At 38.2% G+C, this 10911-nt stretch overlaps 1 protein-coding gene across 1 annotated transcript in view; it reads left to right on the top strand.

The window, feature by feature from the left end:
- The first annotated feature begins 1134 nt into the window (after positions 1-1134).
- Positions 1135-10911, top strand: part of LOC117303170 (carboxyl-terminal PDZ ligand of neuronal nitric oxide synthase protein-like) — a 60318-nt gene continuing 50541 nt past the window's right edge. The window contains exons 1-2 of the mRNA XM_033787295.1: positions 1135-1273; positions 5982-6214. Of these exons, the coding sequence (XP_033643186.1) occupies positions 6107-6214 (108 nt within the window). The 5' untranslated portion in view covers positions 1135-1273; positions 5982-6106. The remainder of the gene's footprint in view (positions 1274-5981; positions 6215-10911) is intronic.

Below are 10911 nucleotides of genomic sequence, written 5' to 3'. Positions count from 1 at the left end.
ATGTGAAGCTCTTGCTGTTTTCTCAGCAAGTAGACACTGTATTCAGGTGAAACTTTCACATGTGGCTTTCATTGTATCTGTCTTTATAATTTTGTCTATGAATCAGCATTACATTTGGGGAAAAAAAATTATGACCCTACGTTGAAATTGAAGAGGCGGTGCCTTTCTCAAAACTTAACTGACTTCTCTTAAATTTTGTTAAGAACTGTATAATTTTGATGTTGTATTTTTTATAAAGAAATGTTTTGTGAATTATTCATAAAGGCAATTGAAGGATAGTGTTTGGGCAAAATGATTAAATGAATGTGTTTTTTTCCATATCAGTTCATGATTATTTTATTTTTTTGTTTGATTCATGAGCCCCCCCCCCCCCAACCTGATTATAAAAATTAAACAAAACCTTTGTCTTACAACTTAAAATGTAAAGCTTTTCTCAGTGTGGGAAGTACAACACATGAGTTTTGGGTCACAACCTTGTGAACGGAAATCATCCATAAATACTTGATAGCTTTTACTACACCCCTATGTAAAGTAAAATCAAACCCCTTCAAATAATTATAACCCTGTTGATCACGCACTAAGAATTTATGAAAAAATCTCAAATCCTTTGGAGTATGTTGCACCAGCAGCCAAAATTAATTACCCCTACCCCTCCCCCCTTATAGTACAACACAAATTCATCTGGGTGTTTTGTTCTACAAATTACAGATGCTTGATTTCATGAAACTCTCTGCTCGGGTTTTTGTCTTTTCAATTAATTATTTATGATAAGCACCAAGTAACCCTTGCCCCCATCCCCCTAAAAAACGGGAAATGTCAAGATACACTTGTGAGAGCATCTCTTTCCAGAGGAAAAATTCCCAAATAACTATATTCTAACAAACAAATATGTTGAATGGACTCGAATTACCAAAACGGTTATCTTGTTTTCTCAATTTAACTCTAAGAAGAAACCAAAAGAGCCAAACGGGTAGTTCTGCCGCCACCTTGGGTTCCGCACAATAGAAATCCAATCAATTAGAAAGTGTTTCCATCAAGTGAGGGCGCTACACAAACTGCTGATCGTCTGCTGCCACTTGTTTTTGCACCAAAATGCTCGCCGTGTATTTGAATTGACACGAGATAGATCAAGAGATGCGCAATGAATACTTCTACAAACCGCAAGCAGAACGAGTGACAGCTTGGATGATCTTACGGAAAATCCCAATTTCCCGGACTTAAAATATAATTGTTGTCAGCTTTAATGTCTCTGGACTTTAGGTGCAATGGATAGGTAAGAATGTTATCTTTTTACTTGTGTGGTTATGTCAATAGAAACACTAGAGAATAATGTTTGAGTGTATTTTCTTTTACGCGGAGAGTAATGAATCGGTGCTTCACAATGCACGGTCACTGGGCAAGGGTTTCGGGTAGATTTACCGGTAGGACAATCACGGCGACACGCTCATGCGAGAATCTGGGGTCCCGCTTGTGCGTCGTGCGTTTGCCAGTTGTGGTTTTGTGGTGATTGACAAATTAGACAGGCGTGGAATTCATGCTCGATTGAGCTATTATTTGTACTTGCGTATAGAGAGTAAATATCTGGTACTGTTAAATAAACAACGAAGTCCTGACTTCGATGGAAGCAACAGTGCTGACTACAGAATGTCTACTGACTGTTGTTTATAAAAAATAATGCACACACTCATCTCTATTGTTACTTTATGAAGTATGAAGTGTGCACTGTCATTTTATTCACTGTGGGCTTAAATTGCACATATTATTGAGATGATGAATTTCCTTTCAAATTTTAGGTTGATGAAATGACTAAACAAGGGCCCGTCTGTAGTGTGCGTTCATCATGTGTAAATGATAATTTTAACATTCTTTTCCTGAACCTTATAATTAGCTCAGTCATGATGATGATTGATTGATTTAGATTAACAAATTGATGTACAGTGGTTCACATAAAGTAATAACTCATTAATAAGCCACAAGGGAAACTGGGGAAATTTTTAAAAGTAGTTTGGGTCGAACAAGGATGTTTTTTCTTTAAATAATAAAGCAGGACGCGAACCTGAGACATATTTTGTCATCTTTGTTCGGGGTGCCAGTCTGAGAAGCCATTCAAGATAAAAAAGTATTGTTTTCTGGTAATCCTGCTGTATAGCCATAAGTATATAAGTATTATACGGGTCTTTAAAAAAAAAATTAAATTAGCAGAAATTCTTCAGAACTTCTAGAATCTAAGGCATTTAAATCTAAAGTAAACAATTAAGCCAGCCAAGAAAATACACCCAATTTGACATTGAATCTTCCAACCTAAAATATTTATTTTAAAAACTTACCGAAAAGAATTGTAAAGGTAGAGGTGACGACCGGTGTCCTTTGATAGTTTGACTGGTGGTAGCTTTGAGGTATGACTCATTGACAAAGAAAGTCAATTGTTTGCCGTGTCACTGGTCCAGAAGTCTAAATTTCACTCCCACGGTGGACTGCATTATTTATTTTTTACTTTTTGAAGTCGGAGACTAATTGTTGAGACTGCCACATTGTGCAAATTTACCCAAATGTACGAATGAGTGTAGACATTTTCCAGTTTGTGAGTTGATCATGGAGGAATGTAAGCATAAATCTGTTGTTTTATTACGCGTTTTTATTATAACAAAATAAAAGGCACAAACAAACTGTAAGAAAGTCAGCACTTAATGATGTTTGTTATTGATGTAAATTGTAATTTGTATGCATGCATTGTACAGGTACATACAGTATGCTTTTAAAAAGTGTATTATAGTTCCTACATTCATTTTTGGTGATACCGGAAGGAGACATCTTGTTTACGACCAAAAACTATATATTTTAGGTGCTCAAATGAAAAAGAATTTCTTGTAATAATATTGAAATCCCACACACATTAATTTATTTGGTTTGGCATCGGTTAGGTAAAATCACACTGTGTGTTTTAGTACATGTAGTTCCAACTGGGCACCACCACCAGATTGTAGGGCTTGTATGGCTGAACATATCTATTGGACCATAGTTTTTGTTTGCATGACCAATATCAAAATGTGAAAACTCTCTACACCTGCTCTTTTTGAACAAGCACCAGTACTGAAGTTCTATATCTCATTTGTCAGGGGCATTTAAGTATTTCAGATAACAAATTCAGTTTTTATTCAGTTGTAAAAGTAAGACCAACGGACTTGTCAGGTCATGAGTTTACTGACCTGCCACTCAAATTACTGGCCCTGGCCTGAGGTCCAGTGAATTCCAGGGCCCTGAAAGCTTCTTGAAATAATGATCATGCTCCTTGAAATCATGTAGGCCTACAATGTAGTAATTAATTCCCTCAGAATGGCATGCAATTTGATGAAATTTGCAGACAAACTCGTATAGGGCTATATGTGTCAAAATGAGATTGGCCCACTACACCATCACCCTTGTGTTGTTAGAAGCAGTGCATTTTTTTATGTTTCAATCATGTCAAAGATGGTGGCGGAATGACGTCAATGCAAATAAGGTTCAATGTAAGTTTCACAAATGCATCAAGAAAAGTTTGATTTGTACAAATTCAGATACATGACACTTTTAGTGTTATCGACAAATTTGCCTGTGGTGGGGGAACTTAATTTTTGCTACAGACACTTACTTTGTGATTGCAAACTAGCCAGTTGGAGTCGGGTGACCGGTTGGTGATATGAGGCAATGTGCACGAGTCTGATCTATATTAATCTAATACAAATTACCCCAGGGATGGGAATGCACTATGTGCATGGACATAAATTTAATTTGCTCATTATGGGTGCAACTGTTTTACGTCAACATTTTATGTTGTAGCTTCCACTCTGCAGTGATGATGTCATTTGAGAGGGTTTTTATTGAGTTGTTGTGACACAGATGAAGAAAACGTTTTGAATAGCTTGCAATGGGAATTGTAGACCACACAGGCATGGAAGGAAACAGTTCTTCCATGGTTCTACTACATGTAGTTGTACGCAGTCTCTAATTGGCCTTATATTGTGCCCCTTATGGTACATTGAATTGAAGTGTTTTATACTAAATGCTGTCGAGTTCTACAGAAAAACCGAACCTGCTTGCACCACAGATGGGATTCAAACCCATGACCTACAATAAACATAGGCCAGATGTCTTAACTGGTATTAAACACCCAAGCTCCATGGTGAGTCTACTTTGCATTCATCAACTGCAAATAGCTAAAATGATTTGTACTTATCGCATTATGGATGGAGGGTGATATTTTGATTTATCAATAATAATTACTCGTATTCTAAAGGTTAAAAAGTGCACCGATGTATTTCACTCTGATAGGTCAGAAAAAAAACCAAAACAAAAATGATGAGTGAATGATCTTGTTCGTAGAGGAGGGTTGAAACATTGATGTGGAGCATCAGACTTGTGGTGGGAATGGGGTTCAAGATTTATGGACCTGCTACAGAGAGAAAGTTGTATCCTGAATTATTTGCAGTACGGGAAATGTGTACATGTACATAGGTTGTCCTGAGAGCGTTAGTTTCCTGTGTTGGTGTTGTGAGTTCTAGTGAGCTTGAAATGTGTTCTGGAGATGATAGTTGTTACTATACTTTGTGTACAATGCACATTGTTTTCTAAAAATGTTGTTTTTTATTTTTGATGCGATTCTATGTGAGCCAAAGCTGTGCGTTTGTTTTTCCACCAGAGCTTTTGAAGGTGGTTGACAATTTGACACTAATACTCTGTCTCTTGATGACCATTTAATCAAGTAGATTCATATTAGAAACAAAATGAAGCAGAAATGATGATCTTTCCTCATGGAGACCTTCAGCCATTAATCATCTTGTCCCTTCAAGAAGGAAGTTCAAAGTGTGCTGTACAAATAAACACATTATGACTGCAGTACTGCTATCATTCATGCAAGAACATAAACAGTGGGTGGAGTGCACACTGAAGGTCATTATTTTGGTAGCACTCCCCTCATCTGAGCAAAAGAAAAACAATCAAGTTTCCAGGCCTCGGAGAAGTACGGCAAAACTATCTTACAGTAATATCACTATACATGTAGGCCTATGGCCATCCTTGAATATTTGCTTGATTTGTAGGTTAACCATTAAATAATTTGTACTTAAATTAACCCTGACAGACTACATATGTACATGTACATGTAGGCAATTTGGCAAATGTACATGGCCTAAATCTGCTCATCTCCTCTCAGCCTCCTCTCCTTATGTCCATCCACATAAAATAGTTGGAACTTTGGAATATTAGAATGCCTGCAGTTGATTTCCCGGAATATTAGGAATTAGGATTTAAGTACTATACTATCTTGAGTTTGGACGATTAGCTCGTCCTAACTTAGGATGGGTTCAATGCATCCTAACATCTATGGATTTGGAACTTAACATGTCCTAAGTCCTAAGATTAATCCTTGAAGTAAGGACGAGTTTGGTGAAATCGACGACTGACCCTAGCTGATATAAGCAATTATGGACCTACTGTCTCCAGTCCTTCTAAGTTCTTTACTTTTCCAAAAAGATGGATTTTGGGTTTGTTCTTCACTCCTACTCGCTTGACTATGCCTTGATAGTTCTAGCATTCTGAGGCACACACATTAATGTAAAGATAGAGCCATTGCCCAAAGTGCTTTCAATGAGAGTGGCAAACTAGAGAAACCACCAGCTGGGCTCAATAGAAAAAGATGATAACAAAACTTTTAAAGGTATTATACAGGTTTGGTATATAGCTGAATTATACAGTTTTCTCAAAAGTGAATTTCACCAGAACTTTTGTTTTCAGTAAAAAACTTAATAATGAGTGAGCTTTCAGCAAAAGTTAAACAACATTTGTATCCTTAAAATTTGTAATCCTGTAAAATACCTTTAACATTGATACTCTTATTGGACCTAATGTAAAATCACGTTATCACACACCGCACCATCTGCCAACATCCCTATCGTACATGTATGATTGATGATCAACGTTTGTTGTGTCTCTCGTTACTTTGCCAGGATAGCGAGGGTCCCGTGAGGACACACCGATACCCTCAACATTTCATCGGATCAGTGTAAGACCTGTTGTTGTTGGTGTTGCGTATCGTATCAGAGGGAGAGAAGAAGAAGACCTCGTTGGGACAATGCCGACCAAGAAGAACAAGTACAACTTGGTGGAAGATGCCTACGATACCCGCATCCCGCTTCACAGTGAAGAGGCCTTCCAACATGGCATTGATTTTTCAGCCAAGGTAAGACAGATCTGTTGAAATCCTCCTACTGTTTTTTTAATGTCGTTCACTGTAGCTTGAAATGATATAGATATTAAAAGTGATGATTGCTTATATTGTAAAGAGAGTATACAGTCAACCCTCCTACTTTTTGACCGTTCAACGTCATTCGCTGTGGCTTTAAATGATAGATAAACACTTGCCAGTGATGATTGCATACAGTCAACCCTCTTACTGTCTGACTGTTCATTCATCATCATCTATGTACAGTACTGTGGCTTTGAATGATAGTAGATGCTAGCATGAAATATGTTCAAAGGAAAAAAATAGCCAACTTGAAAAAGAAGGACACAATTCAAGGATTGCTGTCCAAACCCCAGGGCCCAGTTTCATAGAGCTGCATAAGAACACAAGTTAAGCACAAACAATTGTGCTTACCAGAACAAGTTAAGCACAATACCATTGTGCTAACCAGAATAAGGTTACCAGCCAAAAATCCAATCTACATACAAAAAAAAAAGGTTTCTTGCTAATTGTTTTCTGCTGACACAGTCTACAAAATTGGGTCTTGGCTCAAGCTCTGTGCAAGCGTAATATAACATAACCCTCTTAAGAGTTGTCTGAGACATTAAAAGCCATCGCTAATGATTGAAAAGCTGAGAAGATAAAGAGGATCATCTCTCGACAACACCCCCCCCCCACCCCAAGACATGAGAGAAAAAGAGAGACAGACACAGGGAACAGGGAAATACCTCCCCCACCTTTACCCACTTTTATTCTCTTGCCACCGGGCATAACAAAATAACAACAATTGAGCTAGATTATCCCCAGCTTCTAGCCAAATTGCTCCCTCGGATTTGTTTACAGAGCCCCAGGAGGCAAGTCTTGGGAAGAAATACTGTGAAGGAAGAGTTTGTGAAAGATGACCAGGGATGACTAAGATAGGATTTTCTACTTAAGAGAGTTGCACAGCTTTGGGTTTTGTTCTTTTTTTTTTCAACATGGACTCATTGATTTGTAGATTTCTCCTGGTGACAAAAATATGTTTACTTCATAATTCACTGCAACTCAAAATGGTCAGAAGTACTGGCAGGGAGAGCTTGATTTTTTGGGGAAAATAAACAAGACTGCAAGGTTTGTTTACTAGACTGGAAATTCTTGTACAAGAACATGAATCCAAATAAGAAAAAGCTTCTTTCAGTCCTGACACAGCCACAGTTTAACATGCATGTTTTATGTGACCAATAAGATTACCGAAAGACATGTAAAAGAGAAGATTGATTAAAAACACAAAACTGCCAGACTTGTATGGTCATAAGTTAACTTGCCCGGCCCTTAAAACATCTGGCCTTTCACCCGGCCAGAGTCTATAGTAACTTAGCTCTTGCCCAGTTAGCCAATAGAGAAAGGACAAGGGTTAGCCCTACAAACGAACCACTGCAGTCTAGTCACAGTCCTTAGACCAGTTTACATTGTCTTGTAAAAGCTGGTAAGCACCACTTCTTAACTTTGCCCTGTGGGCTGCTAAAAATAGTGTTCTGTTGAAACCATGGTTAAACAGTGGGTACCTCAAGCCCTTGACACCCCACATTTAGCTTACAGTACATGTATTTGGACACGTAGGATCGAGAACCCAAGCACATTCTGAAAGTGTAGTACCTCTCCATTGTGGTAGGGGGGCCGTGAAGCATTCCTAGCAATGTAATCTTATTGTACACACCATAGATCAATCACTTATCTGACATCCCCCCTCTATGGATAATCTTCTGATGCACTAATCCCCTGATTATCATGTCAGCCTCTTCAACTATGTTTAATCCTCAGTCAAAGACCCCCATGTGTTACTCTTCACTTAGTCTTGGCTCCAAGACGCTCCAGTTGTGTATAGTCGTGAAATTTAAAACTTGTAAAAACCACTATCTTCACCCAGCGAACCACTCGCCACGAGAGGGCGCTACCATTCCAGTATATATTGCTTCTTTTAAGGAACACGTTTCCTTGGATCGGTCGAGTTGGTCTTTGAAAAGCGTTTGTAACCGTTTGTTATAAAATGTATGATTAGAAAGATATTTTGAAAGTAGAATATAATGATCCACACAAGGATCACTCGAAATTGCGTGGTTTTCCTTTTACCTCATCGACTAACACGGTCGGCCATTTATGGGAGTCAAAAAAAAAAATGGCCGGCCGTGTTAGTTTGCAAAGTAAAAGGAAAACCACGCAATTTCGAGGCATATTTGTGTGGATTATTGTTTTCTACTTTTAAAACATCTTTCCAACCAATATGCATTTTATAACAAACGGTTTAACAAACGCTTTTCATAGACCAACTCGTCCGATCCAAGGCAACGTGTTCCTTTAATTGGTGCACTTTGTAACATTTGGTAAAGACGAAAGGTTATAATTTTAAAATATTTTATTATAACATGTCATGTAGGCCCTACATTTTACACCCATTTTCTGCAACAGTGACAAAAGTAAATTGCACCCTAATTTGTTTTAAGTGCAAAAATAAGGGTCATCACTCTGTATTATTATAATGTTGTTGCCCCTATTTACTATTCTTCAGCAACCCACCCTAGCTCCTAGTCCTTACTTTCTACTGCAATATGATGCTAGCCAGGCACATATCTGTAGATTATTTTTCATAATGACCCTTGGTAAATAATAAATGGATCCTAGTAATAACATCAAATTATGTCAAAGTGGGTCCGTTCTGGACCGTGTTTACACAACTTTCTCGCGTGGGTAGAATTCTCAAAGATGTGGCCTCAAAGCCTGTAGATAATTGTCCATGTGATGACCGTCAATAAATAAGAAATGGATTCTAGTTTATAATAAATTAAAAGATGTCGGAGCCAGTCAGTTCTAGAACGTGTTGACACAACTTTCTAGCCTGGGAAGAATTCTCCCAAGATGTGGCCTTATAGCCTTTACATGTGGAGAAACACTGGCTGTATACAATTAGACCTTGGGTAGTTTTAATTTCAGAGAATGCTCCTACGGTGATGTTCATAGAGTTGCAGTGCTAGCGGTGGTCAGTGGCTATCATTGACCTAAGAATAACCCACAAGATATCATCTACATGTATATGAAATCATTCTATAGACCTGTACATGTATTAATCACAAGCTTGTGTTTTGATATGGGGGGGGGGTGGGGATCAGGTTGACTCATGTGGTTTCTTTCCCTGCCTTTTACCTCTGTGGACTCTGGTACGAATCCCACCTCAGACTGGAGACTTGCATGTGGATTGGGTTTTCAGTCCACTACAATGATTGCGTGGGGTTTCCCCATTGAGGTTTCCTCCCACATCTTAAGCCCGGTTCATACTTCCTGCGAATGCGAATGTGAAGCGAATGTTGACGTCACAAAAATCGCAACGAATATTCGCAGCAGTTGCCCTCTGCTCGACTCACTTGCGAATATTGCTGCGAAAGGAGGGTTGTGACGTCAAAATCATGTCAAATTCACTTCGCATTCGCATGAACCGGGCTTTAAACTGAACATTTCTTTGTGTTTCCTATTCATCTATTGGCGCTATTGTGCTGTTGGATAGGCTTACTGTTGGATGTGCAGGAAATATTCATTCATGGCAACCTTACAGTACTTTCAAATCGCCCATGAGTAAGGGTTTTACATTCCTCTATGAGTACACTGTACTTCAGATTTTGTAAGGCAAAAAAATAAAATTGTAACTTTGCATGCCTTTCCTTAATTTCATGCAAGAGTAAATTCATGAAAGTAAAAAAAGTATTTATTATCTCGTAATTTTATGCAACAATGAGCATCATGTCCAATTCTGATTGTCAAACTCCCTTTGTAATCTGTATTCCCTAAAACTGCACAGAGAAAGAGAGAAAAATGGAGGGAGTTTGCATTCAAAGAAATGACATTGTTTTGCCAATTCTGCAAGGGGATTGCAAGCGGTTAAAGATCATAGAGTCTGTTCCCCCGCAACTTCCTGTGTACACTATTTGTTTCATCTAAGAGAGGACTACCGGTAAAAATCAATGAATATCACAAGTCAATTTTACACTGGTGCATGGCCCTGCATAATATTAATGCCAACTATGATTTGCATTGAGTGAATTTATTATATGGGTCTATTGCAAGCCGTTACATTAGTAGACCTTGTCAGTCATTAAAGGGGACGCCTTGCTTTCACGTTTGGCACTCAGTGCTATAAGAGCGTTTGTTTTACATACATGTAATATCGCTTAAAGTTGTTTGGGTTTCCTTTCACTTTATGTCCATTTTGGACACCATTTCTTGTTTTTAAAGATTATATTCAATCAAAACTCACAAAACTGCTGGACTTGTCTAGTCAAAATAATAATAATAATTACACTGCATTTATAAAGGCGCACTACATGTAAATCTAGTGTAAAACCATTCAAATGCGCCGGTCAAGATGGAAAAGAGGGACTTTATATGTCATGCGCTAAAACCACTGGCCTGGGCCTGCTGTCCTGTCCCGTACCCAAAATGTTGTTGGAAAATTACTGAGTTAAAGACAATGGACACTAATGGTAGTTTTCAAAGACCGGTCTTCTCACTTGGTGTATCTCAACATATGCATAAAATAACAAACCTGTGAAAATTTGAGCTTGATTGATCGTCGGAGTTGTGAGATAACTATGAAAGAAAAAACCCACCATTGTCACACGGAGTTGTGTGCTTTCAGATGCTTGATTTCGAGACCTCAAATTCTAAAC

The sequence above is a fragment of the Asterias rubens genome, chromosome 19, assembly GCF_902459465.1.
Source record: "Asterias rubens chromosome 19, eAstRub1.3, whole genome shotgun sequence".
Lineage (NCBI taxonomy): Eukaryota > Metazoa > Echinodermata > Asteroidea > Forcipulatida > Asteriidae > Asterias > Asterias rubens.
The sequence above is the reverse complement of the archived record's forward strand: the minus strand, read 5'-3'. Positions and strand labels throughout refer to the sequence as shown.